The 27,066-nt window shown below is 38.2% G+C and overlaps 1 protein-coding gene across 8 annotated transcripts in view; it reads left to right on the top strand.

The window, feature by feature from the left end:
- The first annotated feature begins 202 nt into the window (after positions 1 to 202).
- The window catches only part of PPFIA2 (PTPRF interacting protein alpha 2), a 324,459-nt gene continuing 297,595 nt past the window's right edge, over positions 203 to 27,066 (top strand). For 2 of the 8 annotated variants that reach the window (XM_039386744.1, XM_039386743.1), the window contains exons 1-2: positions 205 to 484; positions 13,209 to 13,459. In XM_039386744.1, coding sequence (XP_039242678.1) covers positions 13,211 to 13,459 — 249 coding nt within the window. In that variant the 5' untranslated portion in view covers positions 205 to 484; positions 13,209 to 13,210. Of the gene's footprint in view, positions 485 to 13,208; positions 13,460 to 27,066 lie in introns of all 8 variants that reach the window. The other 6 variants (XM_039386745.1, XM_027747811.2, XM_039386746.1 and 3 more) reach the window with 6 other exon arrangements.

Consider the following 27,066-nt stretch of genomic DNA (forward strand, 5'->3'; position numbering starts at 1 on the left):
ATCGAAGAACAAAAGAAGCCTGATACCGCTTAGTTAAGTTTAACAAAAGATAAGAAATAAAAGGAAGATGCTTTCACCCTGGCCCCTCCCCCCTGTGATCGCTTGCCTCCAGCTGCAAAGATGCTGTTGCTCGAAAGGGGCTGCTGGAGCTTTAAGAGCCGCTCCCCCCTCTCCTGCTCCCGACAATGGTCTGAGCCAAGCTCTGCTTCCCAAAGCAAAATTTGTAATATGCCATTTTTCCCATGGATGCTTCTCCTCTTCGCTGCTGACGAAGTGACCGAAGAAAATGTTGAGATGCCAAGCAGCCAGTCTTGACGGAGGACGGGTGCGGGCGCTTGGGGTTCCTCGGAGCAACGCCTGTGTCACCATTGCTGGGAAGATGGTCCAGGAGTGCTCGGCTGTGTGAGTCCCCGCTCGAAGCCGGTGGAGACTGCGGTCGTTATTGATCAAGTGAAATAGCAGACGCCGAAATAAAAGACACTAGGTACTGAACCTTCTATTTCTGAGTTATACATTCCCTCCCTAGCCCCTACACCCTCCGGGAGATGAGATGCAAATGCAAAATCTTGCTGTCTGCCTCTTGCTGTAGTACTTGTGTGGTATTTAAATGCATTTCTGTAATGGGAGTTGGGAGTTGTGGAATTTCAGACTAAAAAACATGAAGCCAACTTCTTTTTTTTTTTTGTGGTGTGGTTAAGGGAGATAGGGGATCAGAGGGATGACATAAAGAACAAATAGTTGGCATGAGTCCTTCTAAGGTACTGTGTTGACCACTCCTCCTGTGTGGAAGGAGTGCGGGATGTTTCTGTTAAAGGTGATATCATAGTTTAGTGGAGACTGGTAGGTAAGGAGTTAACTAGGAGGAGGAATATGCATGTAATGCAACTCAGACAATAGGAAGGATTTTCCTTATGGAATTACACTCTGTTGCCTAAGAGCGATCCTGCTGAGGACATCTGAAGAGACGTAATTGCAGTAAGATCTGGTTTTATCAACCACTATATTTATTTAATGATTTGGAAAAAAATAGCTTGTAAATGCAAAATATTCAGAATGGTCCAATGAAATGAGTTTTCAAGCTGATGTCACTGTGAACAGGCTAGAATGTATGGTAGTTAGATTGCTAATTCTTTTTCCTGCAGCAAAATTACAAGTAACTTGAAATGAGTCCTCAACCATGATATACAGATCAAACATTAGAGGAAACAGAAAATAAGCTCTTAAAGTCCGTTATGGATAGAAGGGTGAGGGACTAAAATTAGATTCACATCTAAGGTGGTGGCCTTCAAGGTGAGCAAAATGAATGCTTATCAAGAGCCTTTGTCAGGCCCAAGCCAAGTATCTTTTTGTCTTATTCCTAGAGCTTCCCAAGTGAAAGAAGTCCAGCTGGTAAATTATTCCCGGACTAAATGAGATTGTAGAGGTGTTTGTTACAACATTCACTAAAAAAAGATAAATAATTCCAAGACTCTTGGAAAATCTAGATAATAGAAGATAGGGTGGGGTCCAGTGAGAAGAAAGATGACAACTTTTTCATTTTCCACCTCTGTAGCTCTATAGGTTTTGTTCCACAAAAATTTCAAGCTGTTTTAGAGAAAGTCAATGTGGAGGACACACTTCAATACCTGGTCCATATATGATTATCAGTATAATCAGGGGAAAGTTAATATAAGAAAATTACTATCAATTTAGTTGGTAGTGGAGTAGCTCCTGAAAAGGAGCTTTATATAACTCTCAACCAAGGGTGGCCATATCCTGTGCTGTTTGTTGGAATTTTTGTCCATTCACTTGTCTGGATGTTTAAGCTGAGCTGCAGAATTCCTAACTGAGTTCACTCTTGATGGAGACGTAATGCAGCTAAGGCTATATATTTGCTGTGACACTTTTGCATACAGCCTGAAAAATCTTAATGCTATAACAGTGAACCACATTCATTCCCCCTTTTGTAGAACAGATCACTTTAAATAGTCACTGCTTTTTGTCAGCTAAATGATGTGTGTTTAGAGGGGAAACCAGTTCATGATTTTTGGTAATGTTGTAGGCAATGATTATATATAACATCCAGCATGCTCCCTGGTGTCGCATAACATCCATTTGGGATTTTTATGCCTCTCTTTGGAGTTAGTAAAATGTCAGGAGGTTGATGGTTTGTCTATGTTTGTCACTTTTCCAACCATCTATACTGATCCAAACCATTGAAGTCCATGATGGAATTTCATGAATTTAAGCATTTTTTGGATTAGGCTCCATGCAAATGGTTGGAGAAAACACTGAACTAGGAACCAATCAATCTGTAATAGAATTTGTAGTAGATGGTGTAATAGATACACAATGGACAAGGAAGGCAACGTGTTTGGAGAATTTCAGTGTACTGCTTTGTAGGCTGTCATTGTGTGTGGCTGTGATACCTAAGGACTCGGGTCCAAAACTATTATTAAAATAAGTATTTAGGTTTTGTTTCAAATTAGAAGAGTTCCAAAGTTACTACATTGCCTAAAAGTCTATTTCTAGGGGGCATGTATGTGTTACAGGCATTTTAGGGGAAGTAGGAATTTGTCAGTATCTTGCTCCCCCTCCAGAACCTCTCTGAGGGTTTGGGATAGTTGTAAGGTGCTACACAAGTTCACTATATGTTGCGGTCCTTGCAAGTTTTGGGCACTGTGTGCACCTTGAGCAAGGGAATTATAATGTCTGCTCTGTGGTTTATGATGAATCTAAGAAACAGTGTTTGTTAACAGTAAATTGATGGTGACTTAATGCATATTTCATTGAGGGACTGCTTCACTTACATTCAGAATATGAAGTAAAGTGATAAATTTTGTACTGCAGAAGTACTAAGTTCAGTATCAATGGAGCTTTCTTTTTTCTATTTAAAGAAAAAGATTTTAAGTGTCTTATTTTTGTTGACTAAGATCAGTCAAGCATAGATTTAGTTAAGTTTTATTACTACCGGGCAAGTCAACCTTTTTCTGTCAAGGAACACAAAACTTCACTTTTATTCCTTTGAATAGCGAGGTACATAGTGCACGTTCACCTACTAAGCTGAAGCATATGTCACCCTGTTAAGCCGTTTCTCTCTGCAGCCCTGGCTGCATGGGAAGTATTGCACCGAATAATGTACATGAGAGTTTATTCGGTTATCATGGACTTATATGGTCTTGAAAATATGAGACAGAGTTGTTTAATCCACCACATGCAGTTCCTAACAACCAGTGAAAGAAATTCCAGCTTCCTTGAGGCTCGTTCTTGGATGCCTGCGTTCCATTCAACACATCTTCAGGTTGGATTAGATGATCTCCAGAGGTCCCTTTCAACCCGAACTATTTTGTGATATCCTGACAGAGTGAAGTGGTTGTCCACTCAGTAGTGGGTTGCTGTTACTGTAGTTGTCTGGACTGTTCCTCACTTACTCCTGAGGACCAGGATTGTCAATTAAAGTCTTAATTGTCTGTTTCCCCTCCACTTCCTCCCACAACTCCTTTTCTGCCGTTTTCTGGGGGAGAAAGCCTGCAGCTCTCCTCTGGAGGCACAAAGAGCTGTGTGGCTTGCCAGGTGCATGGTTGGGCACCACTGGTGTAATCAAGTAGGATTTGAGGTATCAAGTTAGGAAACCAAGTTGGATTCCTGAAATACTCCTCTTTCATCTTTTCCCCTTTCTTTCATGTGGCTGGAGTCTTGGTAAAGGAATCCTTAAAAAATACTTCAGTGGGAATTTACTCAGTCTCTGCACAGTTGCCTCATGATGTCTGTGTACAGATGTGAGTTTACTCAATTCAACATCATGTATCTTTCTTTTGAAAAGAACCAAACTCTATGTTTTGTGGTTCTTGGATTTGTTTGGTGACTGATTTGTTTGACTGATTGATTAATTATTTTTTGAGAGAATGAATGTGAGAGGTTAAGAAAGCTTACCCCCCACACTCCTCTCAATGAGAATATGATGTATTCATGTTTTTATTTATCCTCTAATGGCATGGTCAGAAAACCTCCTAAATATACCAAGCACCTCATGCCTGTATGTATATAGGAAACATTGACTTGATAACATATACCTTGAATAGGAACAACTTAAATGTTGGAATTTTGGGGAAAAACATTTATTTTCATTTACTGTTTCTTCCTTTTAGATTCTAGAAGGAACATATACCACTTAACTAAAGTCATACTGTGTTCTCTTGCCAAGTTAGGCTTCAGCAGCTTTTCAATTTTTATTCTAAAAATATTTTTTTCATTATTTACTTTACTGTAGCTCACTGCCTAAGTGCAAAAACATAAAGCATTAAAATATGTCTTCAAACCTTTCTTTGGTTTAAGTAATTTGAATGGTAGGTAAAGACAATATAAATGAGACCATAAAAGCTGAGTTTTAAGACTTTTCAAACTTTTAAATTTAAAATACTCTGAGATGGGGCATTTTATAATCCAATATAATATTTTCATCTATTTTTTGTGTATATTTTCTTTCAATGAGTAATTGCATACATTTCCAAAAGTAAGCACAGACTTTTGGTTAAATTTGGATGTCTGAAGAGTATGTGTTCGTTTCCCATCCTCATATGGTTATGTTTACAGATTTCTCTGATTCTCCGGTTTGTGGTTTCTTTGGGGCTGTTTTGGTTTTGTGTTTTTGTGATTTTGTTTGTTTGGGGTTTGTTTTGTGGGGGGTGGGGGTTTTTTTGTGTGAGTTTTATGTTTTTGTTTGTGTTTTTTTTCTTTCTGGAGGAGATTGGTTTTTTATGTCAGAGATTAGGACATTTAGTTTAAAAAATGATATCTGAAAATGTGCCCATATAATGTCAAATATAACTGAGGTTTATTTTTTAATTTTAAATGTCTTTACTTTCTGTCAAAGACTTTCAAGCATGTGGAGACCCAAATTCTCCACAAGGCAAGCCATCTTAATAAAATAAATGTGGTTGCTTTTTTTGGTTTTGTTTTTTGTTTGTTTGTCTGGTGTTTTGTGGGTTTTTTTTGTATGAATGCAATGAGATGAGCCACAATGTGGAGGGTTCTTCGTTTACTTTATTTCAAAGTTTTCTTCAGCTTTATTTAAGTGTATATGAAATTTCAGAATCTCTGTGGTAAATGAGTGAATTCTTCGAACTTAAATCTCTCACCAGTCACACAGAATTATTCAGTGTGGAAGGGACTTTTGGAAGTCATCTGTGTCAACCCCTTGCCCAGTGCTGGACCATCTGCAAAATAAGATGAGTTTGCTCACTGCAGGTGAGCATATTCAGTGCTCACTGTACATTTCTGAAATTTAAGGCAAATATTATCCACTCCATTTTTGTTTATATTTGTCACATCACCTGAAATTTATGAGAAATTACTTTGCACTTTAGAATTGTGGCAATGCAATTCAAGGTTTCTGTTGTAAACTTCAGAGAAGGGATTCTAAAACTTCATGTACGTTGTTCATTGTCTTTGTTCATCCTTCCTTTTCTGTTACTGTCAGCTCTGAATTCTTTTTTTTACTGATAGGACTCATCAAAGAAATATAACTGTATAATTGCCTTGTAGTGGTTGTTAGGAATGTATTGATTAGTGAAAGGAATACTACTTTGGATAACAAATATATGAACATAGAAGCTGGCATGCGCAGACCAAGTGGAGAGATTAAAATTGTACACAGACTTGAACATACTTAGGCATCTGATTTTCAGTGTGCACATGGAGTTGAATGAGGAACTAACAGTCTATTACACTGTATAAAACCAATTCAGAAGAGTAGAGGGCTAAGAAACTTCATCCTGAACTTTAATATTTTGGGGTTGGTTTTGGGCATATGATTATATGCAGTCAATCATATGACAGGGGAGCAGGATCTCAAACCATTGGCTGATAAACACAATTAGAAAACATGGAATATCCAGATGTCAGTTTATGACTGTTTGGTCTGTACAGAAGTTATGGTTTAAAAAATCAAGTTGTATGAGCCTAACCAGTTTTTGGAGCAGTAAGAATGGAAGATAAAAAAGGAAGCTTAATGATGGTCCATTATTTATCCTGTTCAGTTCCGTTCTCAGTAGAATTGATATCTTCATGATTTAGTAAGAACCATGTACTTCAGACAAATACCTGCCACGTATGCATGGATCTGCTATTCCTGAACTGTTCATATACCAGTAAGTCCAGGGTGCATCTGACCTGTGTATATGAAATTTGATTCATGCATATATAGTGAAATGTATTTGAGTTTTTTCAAAAGTTCTGCAAATTCACAGATCAGCCATAAAAGTGTGCGTGTGGCATGGTAGTTCTAAAGTGTAATAGAAGTGGGCCTGTCAATAGCCTTATTCTGAGCCTTTAAGAACTGCAGCACTGAATGTGGCTCTGTCTCCCCTATAAATACAACTGAAAAAGGCACACAGTTTTCACAGAAAGAATGACTAATTCCAGTTAATTTAGTACTAGAGAGATCATTTTCAGTGTTTTATGATTGAAATCCTTTCTATATAAAATATACTTTAGCTTAACACAGGTTTATGGTCTGTGATTAGTGGGACAAGTGTAGGTAGTTACAGTGATTCCTTCTAATTTCATTGTATGAAACCAGAGTAAAATTTGGTAGGGTTTTGGCAGGTTTTAATCACCAAATTTTGGTTAAAATTCAGATTACATATAAGGAAATCAGAAATGTCCCTCTTCCCCCACTGGAAATTTAAAAATATGACTCAAATCTCTCAGGGAGAGTATCACCACATTAGCAATCAGACCTAACTGATCATAGTAATAATATTTTTATTTTATGTTTCAGTGTTAATCCTTCAGTTGTTTCTGTCTGCATGTGTTGGCTTGGTCCTCTATGTGCTTTTGGTGCATGCAAACTAAATTTCTTTCAGCTATAATGAAATTGGGAGCTTACTCTTAAATCTCATTGAAGGGGCAAGGGGGTGAAACCAGTCTCTCCAGAGATGAGCCTAGGGGTGGTAAGTCAGAGTTAGGGGTGAAATCAGCAGCCCAGCTGAAGTTCATGTACACAAATGCACACATTATGGGTAACAAACAAGAGGAGCTGGAAGCCATCGTACAGCAGGAAAGCTATGACATAGTTGCTATCAGAGAAACGTGGTGGGATGACTCCCATGACTGGAATGCTTTAATGGATGGCTACATGCTCTTCAAAAGAGACAGGCAAGGTAGAAGAGGTGGAGGAGTGGCTGTGTATCTTAGGGAGTCTCTTGACTCTGTAGAACTTGAGGTTAGTGATGATAAGTTTGAGTGTCTTTGGGTAAAAATCAGGGGGAAGGTCAACATCCCAGTGGGAGTCTGGTATAGACCACCCAACCAGAATGATGAGGTGGATGAGTTATTCTATGAACAGCTGGCAGATGTTTCAAGATCACCAGTCCTTGGGAGACTTTAGCCTGCCAGATGTCTGCTGGGAACTCAACACAGCGGACAAGAGGCAGTCCTCCTCCCTCCAGTGAGGAGGTTCTTGGAGTGCATGGAGAGTAGCTTCTTGTCGCAGCTGGTGAACGAGTGTACCAGAGGTGAGGCCCTGCTAGACCTGCTGTTTACAAACAGAGAAGGGCTGGTGGGAGATATGGTGGTTGGAGGCCATCTGTGGTAAAGTGACCATGAAATGATAGAGTTTTCAATACTCAGTGAAACAAGGAGGGCCATCAACAAAACCTCTATCCTGGACTTCCAAGGGGGGAAACTTCATTGATTCAGGATGCTGATTCAGAGAGTACCTCGGGAAACAGCCCTTAAAAGCAAAGGGGTCTAGGAAGGATTGACATACTTCAAGAAAGAAATCCTGAAGGTGTAGGAGCAAGCTGTCCTTATGTGCCGAAAGATGAACCGGCAGGGAAGACGTCTGGCCTGGACGAACAGGGAGCTTTTGCAGAAACTCAGGGAAAAAAAGAAGTAAAAAGGGGTAGGCAACTCAAGTGTTTAAGGATGTTGTTAGGTCATGCAGAGAGGAAATTAGAAAGGTGAAAGCTCAGAATTTAATCTGAACACTTCTGTAAAGCATAATAAAAAGTGTTTTTAAAAGTACTTTTATAGCAAAAGGAAGGGCAAGGAAAACATTCATTCTTAATTGGATGGGGGGGGGAGGATAATCCCCAAAGATGAGGAAAAGGCTGAGGTATTTAACACCTTCTTTGCCTCAGTTTTCAACAATAAGGCAGCTTGTCCTCAGGACAACTGGACTCCTGAGCTGGTAGATAGAGATAAGTTGCTAAATAGACCCCCTGTAATCTAGGAGGAAGCAGTTAGTGACCTGCGGAGCCACTTAAATGCTCACAAGTCTATGGGACTGGATGGGATCCATCCTAGTCTGATGAGGGAGCTGGCGGAAGAGCTCACCAAGCCGCTTTCCATCATTTATCATCAATCTTAGCTCACCGAGGATGTACCAGCTGACTGGAAGTTGGCCAGTGTGACACCCATAAGAAGGGCCAGAAGGAGGATCCAAGGAACTACAGGCCTGTCAGCCTGACCTCGGTGCCTGGCAAGGTTATGGAAAAGATCATCTTGAGTGCCACCACATGGCACCCACATCACGGATGGGGGATCAGGCCCAACCAGTGTAGATTTAGGAAGAGCAGGTCCTGTCTGATCAACTTGATCTCCTTTTATGATCAGGTGACCCTCCTGGTGGATGAGGGGAAGGCTGTGGATGTAGTCTACCTGGACTTCAGCAAAGACTTTGACACCCTTTCCCATAACATACTCCTGGAAAGGCTGGTAGCCCACAGCTTGGACAGGCACATTCAGTTAAGAACTGGCTGGAGGGCCAGGCCCAGAGAGTGGTGGTGAATGGTGCCACATCCAGTTGGGGGCCGGTCACTCGTGGTGTTCCCTGGATCAGTGTTGGGTACACTTCTGCTTAATGTCTTTACTGATGATTTGGACGAGGGGATCAAATCTACCATTAGATTTGCAGATGACACCAAGTTGGGGGGGAATGTTGATCTGCTGGAGGGTAGGAGAGCTCTTCAGAGGGACCTGGACAGACTGGAGAGATGGTCTGATTCCAAAGGGATGAGGTTCAACAAGGCCAAGTGCCGGGTCCTGCACTTTGGCCACAACAACCCCATACAGCACTACAGGCTGGGGACAGAGTGGCTGGAGAGCAGCCAGGCAGAAAGGGACCTGGGCGTTCTGACTGACAGGAAGCTGAACATGAGCCAGCAGTGTGCCCAGGTAGGCCAAGAAGGCCAATGGCATCCTGACCTGGATCAGGAACAGTGTGGCCAGCAGGACCAAGGCAGTGATTCTGCCCCTGTAGTCAGCGCTGGTGAGGCCACACCTTGAGTACTGTGTCCAGTTCTGGGCCTCTCAGTTTAGGAAGGACACTGAGGTGCTGGAGCAGGTCCAAAGAAGAGCAACAAGGCTGGTGAAGGGACTGGAGCACAAGTCCTGTGAGGAGCAGCTGAGGGTACTGTGGCTATTTAGCCTGGAGAAGAGAAGGCTCAGTGGAGACCTTATTACTCTCTACAACTCCCTGAAAAGAGGTCGTAGCCAAGTGGGTATTGGTCTTTTCTCCAAGTAATTGGCAATAGGACAAGAGGACACACTCTTAAGCGGCACCAGGGGAGGTTTAGGTTGGACATTAGCAAGAAGTTCTTCACAGAAAGGGTGATTGGATGTTGGAGTGGGCTGCCCCAGGAGGTGCTGGAGTCACTGTCCCTGGAGGTGTTTAAGGAAAGATTGGATGTGGCACTTGGTGCCATGATCTAGTTGACAAGGTGGTGTTAGGTTACAGGTTGGACTTGGTGATTTCAGAGGTCTTTACCAACCTAGCAGATTCTGTGATTCTATGTGATTCTGTTATCTCCTGAACCACATCATCCTGTGGTTAGCCAAGGATTGATTAATACATGCCCATACCATCAGAAGGCTCAGGAAACTTCAAGAACTTTTGTAACTCCCTGACATAATTCACTTCCTATATAAGGATTCAAATACATATGTGCCCTCCTATCTCGTACTACTAAACTGTGATTGGTCTGTTTACTGACACTCTTCCTCTCTTTCTGCTGAACTTCTTTCTCTGCTTTACCTGCCCTAGCTTTTGTTGCAGCCCCTCTTGATAAACCTCCCTTTTTCCTTTTTTTAATTAATTTAAGAATTCAAATGTGATCAGTATTTTGATTTCTTCCTGCTATCAGGCAGGAAATTCATAAAGGGTGCAGTAAGGTACTGGTGAAGTGGCTCTATTCTTCAACATGTGCTGAAAGTCTTTCCTGGGAACAGTGTTAAATGATGGTTGTCTCGGGGCATTGAAAGCATCCCATCTGCTGGCAGGTTCATTCATGGCTAGGCTTCGCAAATGAAGATTTGGGAAGGACTCTACCCACACTTGCTACAAGCACGCTGGTGGCTAAAAAGGCCAATGCAAGATAGACAAGTCCGGTTGCAAAAGGCACAGCAGAAAGACTCCTTAGGTGGTATCGACAAGACACGGTTCTTTCTACATTGTGTTTTCTCCTCTAGAGTGATCCTGAGTGCATTCTCAAAAGAAGCAGCAGCGTTGAAGATAGCGTGTCTCCAAGCCTCCTGATTGGAGGCCAAAGCAGACCTGTGATGATGATCAATATGGCCAAGACTGAGATGCTGTTTCAGGGAGTCCTTATATCTCCTCTTCGGGGCTCCTCTCTTGCGGCAGCCAGTGGCAAGTTCACCATAGAGCACAATCTTAGGGAGGCGGTGGTCCTTCATCCTGGAGACATGTCCTGCCCAACGCAGCTGTGTTGTCAGCAACATGGCCTCAATACTCGCAGCTGCTGCCTGTTCTAGAACAGATGTATTGGTCACATAGTCTGACCAGTGGATATTTAGGATTGTATGGAGGCAGCATTAATGGAAGTGTTCTAAGAGTCGCAGGTGGTGGCGGTAGATGACCCATGATTCGGACCCGTATAAAAGAGTAGACAGTACAATAAAAAAATAGACAGTACAATTGCTGGCAGGTGTAAGAATGATAAGTGCCAAATAAAGTTAAAAAAAAAAGAAAAAACAAAAAAGACAAAAAAAAGAATATTTTTCTAAAGGCAAGAAAACACAAATCATAGTAAATTAGAACAGCATGGCATACTATATCTTTCATGAAGAGCTATAAGAAATTTTTCTTTGGAAGCCCCACAACAAGCCTGCAGTTATTTGAAATTCTGTTCCTTTTTTCTGTCTTGTTGACTCAGGAGCACTCTGAAAAGCCAGGTCCCCTTCAAAGTTATTAGGGGTCCTCATTGCCTCCCACAAAAAAACTGTGTGAGGACATGACCCAGGATTCCAATTTCTCCTGCTCCTCCCTGTTCAAGATTCAAAGCATCCCTTTCTGTTTCACCCTACCAGCATTTCTGATCTGGCTCAGGTTAGCATCTACTTTTTCGTATTTCTCTCCACTCTCAAAGTGAGGGAAGGGAGAGGATGCATGTGGTTCCAATGGAATAATGGCATTGATCTCCGAACTTCCAGAAAGCAATGTACATCAACTGTCTTGACTGCAAGGACTGTGGTACCTTTTAAAGATTCTCCTGAGGTTGTGAGCTGGGGGAGAAAACTTCCAAAGAGCAGCTGCCTACATCAGGAACTGCCCGCCCATTCCCTGCCTTCTCTGCTGTTTTAGTCATAGCCCAAATTTGTTACTTCTGCTGTGTCAGGGTAATGCAGCCCAGGCATTCAAAATAAGCACAGTGCATGGTCCCCTCCCCTCCCTGAATGCAACAGCCTAAGGGGACAAGATGTGGTAATAGTGCCATGACCATCAACTCATAGATTCCATTGCTACCCTACAACCGCTTACATATATGGCTTCTCACATCCCCACAATGATTATAAGAGGAGAATTTCTGTCTATTTGAATGCAAGGTGCTGAGGTAGCAGCAGCTGTCTGCACAAGATGTTTCCCTACCTGTTCCCACAAGCTCACCAGCATGCATGCAAAATTGCACCACTCTGGCTCTGCCACAGCCTGTGCATATGCTGTGCCACTCACACCATAAGCCTCACCTGCATGTGCAGGACGCTGGAAGTAATTTCTTGAATGATGAAAGTTCACTGATGAGAATCCCCTGGGACAAGAAGCGCAGCCCATGAGATGCTGACAACTGTGAGTAGGAAAAGTTCAGGGACAATCTAAATTGTTTACTTTGGTCTTGAAGAATGGGCGTGCATAGACCTTGGTCTCCGGCCACCTGTTGCATACTGAAAAGTTGTGATTAAAATGAACAAGTGGCAGATGGCCTTGGAATTTTTTAATTATCCCTTTTCTCTCCTTGAACTTGACCATCCCAAACTGGTTAGCCACAGGTGGGAGCTGAGAGGAGATGCTGCACAAGGTGATGGCCCCTTGCTGAGTGAAATATGCTTCCATAAGGCTATGAGAGGTACGTGGAGGCAAGGCAGTGGCTCCCTCTGCTGGCAGCGCTGCATCTCAAGAGACCTGTAGACAGCGGGCAAAGCAGTTAACAGCAAGGTCTCCCAATGATTCCCAAAGCTTCTTCCCATACATGAATGGAGATTTTGAGATTTACATAAGAAACGTTATAATTGAAGCATGGGACCAGGTGATATTGTTTGCTCTGTTCAGGACAGATTTAAGAAACAAACAACAGTGATTCTGTTCCTGATAATTCAATTTGCACAAGATATCACAGGGATGTAATTAGCAGAGAATTTCTAGTTCTTGACCTCTTACTGAACAAGCTCACTGGAGAATAATTTCTCCTAAGGGTGGGAATAACTAGATAGAAAAATAGATTAATCTGGTGTTAAGGCAGCATGATACGGGATCAATGGTTAACCTGAGCTGTACTGTAGAATTGCCTAGAGGATGACAAAATCTGGCAATTAGTGGCAGATATTGACATCAATACCAACAACTCAACAATGAAATTAAGTAAGAGAAGGGAGAAAATCAACAATAAAGGAGACTACAATTGCAGAGGAAGTATTTTCTGTCATTTTAAGAGAGTATTATTTGCAAAACTGTTAATTTAAATGTTCTGTTAATGTCCATCTCCTTCCAGTCAGTCTTCTCTCAGTTTAGGAAGCACATTCAAAGTCTTTGCTGTTTGGAATTAGTCACTGTCTATCGACCATCTGATTAACATTGAGCACAAATTTGAAAGAGGGAACAATGCAATAATCTATTAACTGTGTCCATGTGACAGAGTTAATTCCTCTTACAAAATCTCCTCAAATGTCTTCTGTACTGAAGAGCTTTTCCTTGATTTGTTTTCTTTTTAAAGAAATGATGTGTGAAGTGATGCCAACGATAAATGAGGACACCCCGATGAGTCAACGGGGGTCCCAAAGCAGTGGCTCGGACTCGGATTCTCATTTTGAGCAGCTGATGGTGAATATGCTGGATGAAAGGGACCGCCTCCTTGATACTCTTCGGGAGACACAGGAAAGCTTGTCACTTGCACAGCAACGCCTACAGGATGTCATCTATGACAGAGACTCCCTCCAGCGACAGCTGAACTCAGCGCTGCCTCAGGTACGTAGTTGATAAAGATGTTTTTTGTTTAGGTTTGGCGATATTTTTACTTAATACCACTTACTTTAACCCTAATCAGGATTTGTTCCTTGAGGCCTAAATTTTGCTCCCATTGATGTTGGCTGCAGAACTCCTGCTGATTAAATAGTACGTGATTTGACTTCCGTGGGACCTGTCTTCAAAGTTAAAAGTAGGAGTAAAGCAGTTGACTTCAAGGAGAGCAAGATGAAGGCCTGTAGCTACTGGTTCTTTTGGCTGTTGCTCTAGCATTTACTACAGGTGAGAGAACATTTAAATCAAAGATCTAATGGTGGGAACACAAAAAAAAAAGAGGATGTTTTCTAGATACTATTCTGGATAAGAGTTTCTAAAACCAAATAAAACCAACTTATGTAGGTTAAATAAGGTTCTACACAAAACACAAAAACAACTATTTTAATATTTAAATTCAATTATTTTTAAATAATTATATAAATTTCATTATCTAAGGTTATCTTGGTCTTTCTTGGGATCTTCAAAATTAATTACTTCAGTTAAAATATTAATCTGATATATATTTCAATATTATATATCAATAGAATTATTTGTTTATTATACTAGAATTAAAAGCAAAGAAACATCTTACTTCAGTCTGTATATGTGGCCAGAGGTATGAAACATATCATGTTTCAAAATGCAGTTTTTCTCCATGTTGTTATCTTTGCATCTCTCACTGTAATTCACTAGAGAAAGTGACTGTAGCCTTACCTGCCTGGTTCAAGTTCTATACATGTTAAGACAGTGGTTAGGGTGGAATGAAGACAATGTGTAGTTGGAATAAAGAGGTGGTAAGGATGAATGAAACGAGCGAGAAAATTTTTAAAGATAGAAAAGAAAGAAGGCATCCACTGGAGCAGGGAACAGCAGCAGTTGCTCAAGGGCTAACCCCCGTAGGTTATTGGAATATCTTGGGATAGGACTGAATAAGAGAGAGAGACTGTAATCATTTGAAGAATAGCATTAGCATTGACTTGAGCATTAGCTCCAGACAATAGGAGTGACTACAGTTGGCTTGGGACAAACAAAAAGGAGTAGCAATGATCTTGATATACAGTAAAACCAAGGGTTTTTTTAAGATTTTCTCTAATTTGTGGGCAGCTGAGCTTCTTTTCTACTGGTGTTTCTCCATATAAGAGTATAAAAGAATAAGTGAAAGACAGCATAAAACCTTTATTCAAGGATTTATTGCTAGAAATCTGAAGAAAAGAGGGCTTTCTGCATCTGTGTAACATTATATAATAAGTTTGAGTTATTAGGTAATGCTGTTACAACTGCAGCTGTTAATTCTGTAGCCAATTACTGTAGATGCCTATAATTTTTTATACTGTTCTGTACTGCAACAGAACAATGTGCAGTTAGCTATATCTTTCAAATCTGAGTTACAGAAATACAGTTGTCTTCCTAAATGCTGTGATTGAAATAAATTTTATCTCCATTAGATTAGCAGTCTTAACTTTATGAACATCTATGTTTAACTGAATAGCCGTGTTTAAGGCAGGAGGAAAAAAGTGAGCAGACAATTACAGATCAGCTGAACTAAACGTAGTAACAGAAAAGACTTTAAAACTTATTTTTGGGAAAAACTAATAATATGTCAGAAAGTTAACTTAAAAATATGACTAGCGTTTATCAAAATTGTCTTTATAGAGAGTAACTCAACATGACTCTCTGGTACCAGATTTGCTAGGTTAGGGAACGAAGGTATCCCTAAAACAGGTATCTTTTGAAGCCCCATTTAAATTACTAATAGATGTGAAGTACGTAAGAGAAATCAATACAGTAATTAGTAAGGTAAGTAATAAAAGAAAGAGAGGAAAACTTTTCACTTACAGTCGACTGACAGGATGGAAGGAGGCTAGTAGTAGTAGCTAATTAAGATTGTGTTTTGAGATCAATTTTTGTTAATCTGACCACGAGAAATAGCATGCTAGCAGAAATTTTGGACAACGCAAAGTTGAGTTGAACAGTCAGCTAAGGGAATGAGTATGAGAGTACACAAGAACAGAAGTGACAGAGGTGGGATGATATTGCACGGTACAAAGATGAGGGCCTTATATATATATATATATGTATAACAGTTAATAACAAAAATTTATGTTCTGATCTTTAGATAGCAGTAGTAAAGAGGGAAAATATATGTTATACAATGGTTTTAGGTAGCCAATGGGGGCTGGGTGTAAAAAAGGCAAATATAATTGTGAAATGTATTACATAAGATATTGCTATTGGAATTAGGTGAGTATTAATGCAGTTAAATTAAGGGGTGGTTTGAACCTTTTTTGTCGGGGTTTTAGCTCAGTAGTGATTGAGAACCAACCTCAAATTGGAAGAGCTTCAGAAAAGGACTGCTAGAGGAAAGAGACAGTAACATATTCTTCTTGAAAAGAATGGTTAAGTTTTCTTACTTCTATGAAAAACTTAGTTGAGAGAGACTATGTGTGATTTCATAAATTTTCTTGGAAAGACGGAAAGATGGAATGACCAAGTAAAGATGAAAGAAATGTTTTAAGCCAAAAATAGTGTTTATGAAAGAATAAATTATTATAGGGTACCACTAATAAAGATGTATCATTCATCAAAAGAAGGTCTTGAATTATGAAGGAACGGCATCTTTTTTAAACAAAGACAAGTGAAAACCTCAAACTGTTTTCAAGATGAAGGTGGTGTGAAAGACATTATATATTGTACTACCTTTGGTTAACCTCTGAACTTGACCCAGAACACCCCACCATGTTCTTTATTTCAGACTTTATTGTGGAGACATTCTATTTGTGTGGGAACATTCCACACAAAGAATGAAACAGGAGTCTGAATACTGTCACTTAAAACTATGAGAATTATGTGATAGTACAGTTAAACTGAGAAGTGTTCTGTGCATAATAGGTTTTCTGTTACTAAGAATCTAGCTCACAAGTGATCTTGTTTATTCTTTGCAAAGCTTCTTGTTGACAGCAGAAGCCTCTAAGGAAAGTGTATTTGGATCTGCAGTGCATGTTTCCTTACAACAGGAATTTATTGTATGTAGGTCATGACTTTTGAGTCCAGCAAAAAAAAAATAAAATTGCTAAATACAGTACAACTCCACTGTAATGGGGAAGCATAAGATCTAAATATGTAACAGTATGGTTTTATTTTGTTGGAGTAAAATTAAGTCTTTTACTGTAGCACAAAAGAATTGTTCTACTAGAAAGGTTAGTAACTGTATTTAGAAATGGTAACTCATGTTTTGAGTGGTAGAAAGAGGAAAACGTTCAGTTACAACTTCCTCAAGCAAATTTCACCATAATCTTCTCTGAGCTAAATTGTCTAGAAAATATCGCCTATATTAGTTGCCTTGTAAAAAAACTGGAAAAATACAAAGTGTGTGTCATGGTAAGGTTTATAATGACTCATAAGAATCATAAGAGTTATAATAGTTATAAATGTACTCTGATAAACAATGCTGAACTAAGCTTGTTTTGTGGTTATTTTAGTGTTTCTTTTAGTCTTTCAAAAAATGTTTCAAGGTATGAAAATATGTTTATTTTGTTCATTAGTAATGTATTTACTCAGTGATTTACTTAGAAATTAATATTCGCAGAATCACAGAATAATTGAGGTTTGAAGGGGCCTCTGGAGGTCACCTTGTCCCACTCTTCTGCTCCAGCAGGGTTACTAAGAACAGGCTGCCCAGGACTGTGTCCAGATAGCTTTTGAGTCTCCAAGGGTAGACTCTACAGCTTCTCTGGGCAACCTGTGCCGGTGCTCAGTCACCCTTAGAGTAAAAAGTGTTTCCTGATGTTCCGGAGGAACCTCGTGTTTCCATTTGTGCCCATTGTCTCTTGAATATTATATTATGAGAAAGTTCTGATTTTACTGAGCATTTATGTTAGCAGATTTTTTTTTAAATAACTATAACTCTTTTGATGATCTGATCATCGGAATCTACACCTATGCTACTTCTTTTATAGAACCACTCATTCTGACTAGTAAAGCTGACTAAAAGTTAAGCTCTCAGTATTAATCACATAGAAACTCATTTTAAAAAGGGAACATTAGGCCTTTCAGAAAGGGTAATTCATTCCATATCATGAAATCTGGAAATGCTCTGGATTTGTTTGGTTGAGTTTTTTTCCTTGTGACTATAGAATGTGCCTGAGTTATAGAATCCTAAAGTAGTTTGGGTTGGAAGGGACCTTAAAGATCATCTAGTTCCAATCCTCCTGCCATGGGCAGCGATGCCACTCACTAGATCAGATTACTTAGGGCCCCATCCAACCTGACCTTGAACACTTCCAGGGATGGGGCACCCAGGACTTATCTGGGCAACATGTTACAGTGTCTCACCATCTTCATAGTGAAGAATTTATACTTGCTATCCAATCCAAACCTACCCAGTTTCAGTGTAAAGCCATTCTCCCTTGTCCTGTCACTATATGGCCATGTAAAAAGTCCCTCTCCAGCTCTTCAGTTCCCTGACTCTTCCTTTTTATCCTTTTTAAAAATGGGGTTATGTTTCTGCTTTTCCAATCAGTGGGAACTTTACAAAGCTGACACAACTTTTCAAATAAGATGGATAGTGGCTTAGGCACTTCATCCACCACCTGGGGACGCATCTCATCAGGTCCCATGGATTTATGCACCCTCAGGTTTCTTAGATGTAGATAATCTTAAACCTGCTCTTCTCCTACAGTGAATGGTTCTTCATTCTCCCAGTCCCTGTTCTTGCTTTCTGCAACTTGGGTGGTGTGGCTGGAGCACAGCGCCTAGCTTGCCTGCTTAGTTTTTAGATAGCTAAACTTACATGAGTTGAATTTTATTGTGCATGGGTATAAACCCCCCTACCTTTAAAATGGACCTTTAAAAACTAAACCAGTCCAAATATGTTATTCTTTGGTAGAGATAACTGAATAATTTGTGCTGAGAGAGAGGGCATTGGAACTTCATTTTGTTTTTTAAAAAAATTATTTCATTATATTTATTTCCAGCAAGTTAGAGTGTATTGGTATTCCAGTGAATCTCTCTGATGATCTAAACACCTTGTTCTAGTTAAATTTAAATTCTATAAGATGTTGCAAAAATATTTTTTCTCTCTAATAGTCTGTTCTTTCTAGATGTAGATAGTAGAATTGTTTGGAATGTGGAACTGCAATGCTAAAAAAAGAATCCTTTGATATCCCCTGGCACCCCATAGATTTCAACTAAATTGTAGTTGTTAGCTACAATAATTCAGTAATAAAATCAGTAGTAGAAACATACTGGTAATCATTAAGGTTTTATTTCATCTAATAGGATACCACTCACTTAGAAATGCTTACTGGAGGCATGATAGAAGGAAAAATCCAAAGAGGGAAATGTAATGACCTTGTTTTATTGAACCAGTTTATGTAATTTGATCAATGTTAACCTTTAATAGGACTGTGATTAGAGAATTTTGTTGATAGCCTTGCAGTTTCTTTCAATACAATGAACAATGAATGTTTTACTGGCATGGACAAGAAAGGTATAGAGGGACAACTGTAAGTCAGTAGGGCCTTATTCTGCAGTTGTATTTTCTGTTTAAATGTGTGTGCTTATAGTCGGTGGATACGAAATAGTGGCATACATATAGACACATATAATGACATAGATACAAAAATAAAATAGCCCACTAGGAAAAAATACGGAGATTTTTAAATAGTAATAATTAAAGTAGATTTTGTTCATTTAAGGTCGGACACTTGCTGAGTGATTTAAGGTATTTACTGTTTGGTGAAAATAATAGTCTGACCCACAGCATTGTTATTAAAGCATTTCTTGTCCTTATGATGAAAATGGAATGATGGCTTTTTTCCTTGATTTATTTTTTTCTGGCTATGCTGAAGAACATGGAGTACAAATGGCATCCTGTATATTTGAATGAATAATCAGTACTTTTTTTGAAGTACTAAAAACATCCTCTTGTGTGAAGGACTTCTGTAAGTTCTCCATCTATTTTCTATATACTGCAAAATTATGCATTTTTTCCTCACATTTACAGGGATTAATTTAAAAAGAATTCCAAGTAGTGAAATTGAGATCTATCCCACATGTCTGAGGCGAAAATTCCAAATTTTCTATTTCAGAGCTCCAGTGAGAAACTCAATATTCATGTGTAAAAATTAAAGCTTAACCCAGTGTTTGTTGCTATCTCTAAATTTCTACTGTCATAGGGAATAATTGTTCAGTCTACTAAATAAAAATATCATAATTTTTAGTTGTTCTGAACCTATGCAGTTCCCACTAAAATTGGTGCAAGTAGCAAGTCTTTGTGACTGCCAAAATCAGTTTAAATTACTAAAAATGAACAGAAATATTTTCATAAACAAATTGGAATTTTTGCCCTTAAAAAGACAGACTGACTGTATTAGTGGTGTAAGACAATGCTTTAGCTGGGTCTTTAGCTGGGTCTATAGACTGCCCTTTTTTAAAAAAATTGTCATCATATTCCCAAGAGAGCACAATCATAGGTATAATTATACATACAAGTAATAACTTGAATTCTTTTCAAGTATGAGTTTATTTCCTTGCTGTTTTAAAGTTCCGTGTATTCAGTAGCATACTGCAAAATATTTATAAGCAGGAGATTTTCTCCTAAAAGCTTTGGACTTTGTAATTAATACTTGATGACTGAAGAAGAGTGCTGCAACAATCCAGAGAAGAAAAAACTGGGATATAAGAAAAAAAGACAGAAACATAAATATTTAGAGGAGGAGGAACATGTGGTGAATGCCTGAAGCTAGCAACAAGACTATGTACTCCCATTTCACTCTATATCTCCTCCATAAACATGGATATCAATTATTTTAGCTTGAACCACGTACATCAACTGCTGCATTAACTATTGATGGCTCATTATCTGAATGTTTATAAAGACATATGAATGAATATGTGATAAAAATATAATGGTGATGGTCAATAGAATAGAACACAGATGGTTATGCAAGTCCCTGTAAATGTGGCAGTTGCCATTAAATTGTAGAGACCATAGTTTTCATAACAGCTATAGTCATTCCTCTCAGTGTTTAAGAGGCATTTGGACAATGGCCTTAATAGTATTATTTAGATGGGTCAGCCCTGAAGTGGTCAGGCAGTTGGACTAAATGATCCTTATAGGTCTCTTCCAACTGAACTATTCTATACAGGGGGGAAAAGCTGGAAAAAATAATTCAATTTTATAAAGCTTACCTCTGCTAGTATACTCTTTACTCATGTCCTTGAAAGTGAATGGTAGAGGCTGAGACATCATCCAAGAACATCTTGGAAACACATATTCCTTCCTTTATAATTTCTCTATTAAAAGCAAGGGAAATGCAGAATATTTGAGAATCAGAAGATTTCTAGAAATGTCTTATTCAGGCTATCTTCTATCTTAACAAATATTTACCTATACTAATGAGTATTTTCACAAAACCATAAAATTATGTTAGAGGTATAGGGTTTTTTCTAAAGTATGGATAATTTAGCTATCACTGAAGTCTATGGAGTTTTCCTGTTGACTCTGAAGACAACATGGTTTTTTGTATTGATGAATATGTATCTTTTATATGATCCCCAGGAATGTGAACTTTTATGGATAGAAGTTAAGGGCCAGGTAGATCAGTAACCTTATTTTATATAATATAACATTTCTACAGTCTACTCAAGAATCTCCTCCAAATCATCATTTGTTGAGTATATCTTATCCTTTATGCATAGGGTTTTTCCTAGTTAGTATCAGATTACAGGCTTTGGTGGTTTTGTGGTTTTTTTTTTTTTTCATTACTGTCGATCAGATGCATTCTTTACAATGCATGTGTTCTAAAAAAATCTCAATTACACTGTGACAATCAATTTGTTATGACAGTGAATCATCTGTCAAAACATATAATATTAAATAAATCTTGGAGACTTAGAGTAAGGTTCTTTGTTTTATGTTGGTTTATTTCAAATTATGAAGTAACCAAAATTACAGATTTGGTTTTTTCCCATTTTTCCCATTTTTTTTTTTAACGAGACTCTAAGCAGAAGGGAGCATAGCAGTAAATAAAGGGAAGGAATAATAAGGAAAACGTAATGCACAAGTAGATAAACCATACTTCTGCATCAAAAGGGTAGAACTCCAGAAGAAGGGTAGAGCGAAAGTCAGTCTGCACAGGAAGTTCTAAGGCAGAGTTCAGGAAAGTCAGTAGGGAGGTTTTTCCATTTATTTCCATCAGTGACACAGCTACTCCTTAAAGAGCAAGTAATTAAGGAACCAGCTGAGCAAAGGGGCAGAGAGGAACCTGGCGGTGCTGGTTGTCAGCTGCCTGAATATGAGCCAGCTGTGTGCCCAGGTGACCAAGAAGGCCAATGGCATGCTGGCTTCTATCAGAAATAGTGTGGCCAACAGCACTAGGGAAGTGATTGTCCCTCTATACTCGGTACTGGTGAGGCCACACCTCGAGTGCTGTGTCGTTCTGAGCCCATCACTACAAGGACGTTGAGGTGCTGAAGCACATCCAGAAAGGGGCAACAGAGCTGGTGTAGGGTCTGGAGCACTAGTCTGATGAAGAGTGGCTGAGGGAGCTGGTGTTGTTTAGGCTAGAGAAAAGGAGGCACAGAGGAGACCTTATTGCTCTCTACAACTACCTGAAAAGAGGTTATAGTCAGGTGGGGATTGACCTCTTATCCCAGGCAACCAGCAACAGGAAGAGAGGACAGTCTTAAGCTGCACCACAGGAGGTTTAGATTGGACATTAGGAAGAATTTCTTCACCAAAAGGGTGAATAGATGTTGGAATGGACTTCCCAGGGAGGTGGTAGAGTCACCATCCCTGGAGGTGTTTAAGGAAAGACTGGACATGATACTTAGTGCCATGGTGTTAGGTTGTAGGTTGGACTCAGTGGTCTCAGAGGTCTTTTCCAACCTAATTGAGTCTGTGATTCTGTGATCAAAAGTGCTCCTGGACACTCTCACTATCAAAATAAGGCCCATGAGAGTATCTGAGTCTCTAGTGCAGAATTTTGATTTTTGTATTTTTTTCTGTCATAATGACAAAAAATATATAGGCATTGAACACTGAGATAAATACTCCATTCAGAAAATTCTGATCTCCTGGGAAAAAAAAAGTTACTCTTTCTTTGGTACTATGAATACAAGTGCTATCTGGGCAAAAGTACTTTGGAGATGGAATTTGGAGACTGTATTTATACACTAAGTTTGTGTTTTATACTTCCTTTGCTTAATAATATCAGATTGACATTCAGTGGAAATAATGAAAACCCAAGACACTAAGATATGCTGAACACATTTGCAATGTTGTCTTTTCTAAAAGATCAGGAATGAATACTATCTCATATAATTGGTGTATAAGCATATTGTTATATGTCTTTGGTCAAAACATGTAAAAGACAATACTTGTGAATTGGTGAACACTACGTAGATATAACTGTCCCTACTCAGTTAGTTTTTCATTAGCAGTAAAATCTTGATATCGGAAGTATTCCAAGAAAAGAGTTTTTTAAGAAAGAGAATTTCTTATTGTTCATTAATTTATAGACATTCATGTCCAAATACCTTACTATAATTTGTCTTGCTGTTTGTATCTACGATAAACTAGCATAAACTTTGTCAGCCAAAACATATTTAAAATTCTAACCCCTTATATGTGGAGAATAAATCAGTTGTCTTATCCCATCTCTTTATCCTCTTTTACTGAATATTCAGCTAACTGTTTTAACTCTTTTTCTTTTCCATGTAACTCTACTTAGGCTCTTAGCTAGAATATAAATTTAATAGTCTCTTGTATTAAGAAAGAAATATGTATTTATTATTCTGTAGTCCTAATGATTTATTTTCAGTGTGAACTACTATTACTTCTTGCCTCAACTACGGTGTGCTGTTACAAGCATACAGTCAACAATTTAATAGTAACTCATAGATATTGTATATAGTCCCTACAGAGGCTCAATTGCCAGATTTTAGGAGGTTTTTGTTACTGAAAATTGTAATTTCAAAAAATATGTCATAAATTTCAAAAAATGCTTTCAAGAAACAGCACAGTTCTTCACAAACTGAACCTGTCTGAGCCTTTATAAATTCTCAGAATAAGTCTTCAGAAAAAATACTGTGAATGGGCAGATTTTTTTTTTCCATGCAAACAGAAACTTCTGCATACTTTATAAGGATCAATGAAGATTACTTGGGAACCTACAGCTAAGCCTGAAAGCTGATAATCGGACTTCCAAAACAAATGGTTATACGAGATCTCAAATAATCCAAGTCAAACTTGCAAAAATGTGTACATTTGCCACTAGAAATACCACTACATGTATTTCTGATTTCACTGTTTCAGCTGGGTACAATGCTTCATAATTTAGTCATGCTTGAATCTGAACCATACACTGATGCTTATTTTCTGTTTGAATACATCCGTGCTAATTTTGCTTCCTACTTGTGCATTACAGAGCTATGATAGCTAAGAAGATCAGTAGCAATGTAAGGTAATGAAAAAATCAATGTTGTGATATATGTTAGAAGATACAGAAAAAGAAATTTTCTGTAACTAGTCGTTATTTGTATTCTCAGACGTTATAGGAATAGAAGTGAGAAGAATCACTTTCGCCTGGACAGAATAAACCAGAAAGTACTTATCTTCTAGAAGAATACTAGCAGATAGATTTGAAACATCTGAAATGCTGCATTTTTGAGTCCTTCAGCATGATGTCTATTTGTTTTTCAAAGTAACTTTCCTCTGCTACCTAATTAGCACGATAATGATGTGCTAAGAATCTCCTTAAAGTAGTCACAAAAGATTTTGTTTACTCCTAGTTTAAAAAAGAAAGGGGTTACACTTACAGATGTTTATAGATTTATTTTAAAGATGACATCCAGATAAGAATAAAATTCTTCTTTCTCACTGGTTGTTTGAACAAACAAAAAATATTCATATGGCACTGACCTGAATGAAAGCATAAATTTTCTAGACCTATACTTTAAGAACTGTTGTAGCTTTCCAGTTCTTTGTTTGATTTTTCTGGAGATGGGGGAATGACCTCAGGCATAACATATAGGTAAATGTTGCCAAGTTCTTTACCCCATATAGTTGGTTTCTAGAGTGTACACGTACCAGCTGCTCACAAAGAATTGTTTAAGCGAAGGCTGAATGAGAAGAGGTAGAAAAAGACAAGCCCTGTACTGTGAGATCTACAGAATGCTTTCCCAGACTTCTATCATTTGCAGCTGAGGGCTGGTTTTCAACTTCAGCCTATATGCTAATCCTAAAATAGAAGTGCTTGCATTCCAAAAGTGATCTAGTTAGTTTTGAGCCCATGTAAAATTAAAAAAAAAAAAATCATAGCTAGAATGGACTTCCACCTACTTTGGTTTTTTTGTTGTTGTTGTTGTTTGGTTGGTTTGGTTTGGGCTTTTTTTTAAATTCATCACTTAGAACTTCACTGGCTGATATCCTCACCTCCATGAAGACCTATAAGAAAAAATCAGCCACAACAAAAAAACCTATTTAGAGATTTATAAACATGCCAGTCTGGTACATGAATGTGCTTGTCTGAATGCAAGCAATGAAATAAATATAAGAATGCATATATGATATTAATTAATTACAAGCTGCCAATTCAGATACACTTAAAAATCTGAAAACAGATGTGACCATGTCCAGTAACAAGTTAAATTTAGTGGACTCATCCACTGAAATTTCTCCAAGTAGGGAGGAAAAATTATAAGGTATTGATGCTACTGAATGCAAAATACTTTAGTGGTTCTCTTAATGATCCTGCTTCTGAGAAGTGTAAGAGCACATTATACATTGTCCTCGCAATAATTTTCTGTTGTCACTTTTGCGCAGAACATATCCTTGAGTAAGAAGGTAACCTGCCTACCTTGTCTTTTTCCATGAGTCAGTTGTGACTCATGATTATTGTACATTGTCCTCCAGAAGTGAGTTATTTTGTGAGTATAAAGTGTGCTATGTATGAAGAACTGTGCCATAAATCAAAGCCGCAGTAGATATTATTAGAATATGCACATGGAATGTTGTACATCAGCAGAATTTTAAATGGTTTGTGGCATCTTCTCATTTGAAAAGGATGATGCTCAACATGCTGAAGATGAGTAATATATTTCTTTTTCTGACAGGGTGGTAATTCTGTAATGTAGTAGTATGAGTTATATAATTTTATTACGTTGTACCCTTAGTATCCTTCAGGATCTTTCTTTTAATTTCTAGTAGCTAAATCCATATTTTATCTGTTGGAGACTTGAGGTTCTTTTCCCCTATGCCTGACCTTTTTTGCAAAAAACTTATGCAGTTTACGCCTTCTGAAAGGAATTTTTGTGCCGATAATATACACATTTGTTGGAAGCAGTTTTAATTGCTCTCAAGAGTAGATCTACAGGGATAAAGCACTGATGGCTGAGCATGTCCAGTCTTGGATCACTGCCATTGCTGGATCAGTTCTTATAGTAATAACATATGTTCTGATGACTGAGAATTTCTGTTAAAATTCAAATGTTTTTGAACAAAAGTTTCTATTGATTTTTATTTAAAAAAATCCCAAATCAATCTGATAGCATAATCAAACTATAAAATATTATTTATTATCTAAAACATTATTTTTTAGGTCATAGTTTGGTTTTTCCATGAAAGAGGAACTCTTTAAAATATTTTCAGTCTTTACTTCCACAGTATTAGAAGAGTAGTTTGCAAACATTTAATATAAATGCATCTTGGAAAAAAAAATTCTTTGGAAAATGTAGAATTCAGCATTAGCAGCAGAGGTTGCATTTTGTGAAGAAAGAAGTTATTTGCTAAAAAATATTGTTTTGACAACCAGACCTCAGAGGATGTCATGACTGGGTTATTGTTTTTGCTAAGAAAAGAACTAGCTTTAGAAAATTCAAAGACTTTTTTTACAGACATGGAAACATTTTTGAACACCTTAATGAAATGCTTGTAGTTTCCACTTAAAAATAGTCTTCTGTTTTGAATTTGCCTATTTCAAAAGAAAAAAATCACCTTCAGCTGGAATAAAACACTGCAGCTGAACTGAAAAGCAAGTTTTGGCATTTGCCTGGTTTTTGTTGTCAAGGAAATGACAAAAAAATCCTCTCTGTAGTGCAGAAGGTAAAAACAGTCTATTAGAAATTAAATTTTTAAGACAGTTAACTGCTAAACTTTAATTTCAGAACAGTGAAATGAGGATGAATATGGACTGGTACTTACCATTGCCTGTTTCACTGAATTCTTCTTCCTTATGTAACTATGATGATTTTAGAAAGAAGAGTAGCTAGGACTCTGGCTAACCATTCACATTACACTTTTGGTAATTATTATTTTAGGACAATGTTCACATATGTGTGTGGTTTTTATTTTGTTATGAGAGATAAAATAGATTGGTATTTCACGAAAGTGTAAAAATTCCTATCTGCCAACTTCTCTCCTGTTTTAGTAAAACAACACATGGTGGTTATTTTACCTTCCACTACAATTATGTCTCTTGTTACCTTTCTTTCTGAGAAAGACTTCCTGGTCCAACATGCTGATTCCAACTTTACTTATTATTCAGTGGCAGAGTTCATTGCCTTTGTTCATA

Source organism: Pipra filicauda, unplaced genomic scaffold, assembly GCF_003945595.2.
Source record: "Pipra filicauda isolate LSUMZ 115617 unplaced genomic scaffold, ASM394559v2 scaffold4_size7858003_pilon, whole genome shotgun sequence".
NCBI classification, from domain to species: domain Eukaryota; kingdom Metazoa; phylum Chordata; class Aves; order Passeriformes; family Pipridae; genus Pipra; species Pipra filicauda.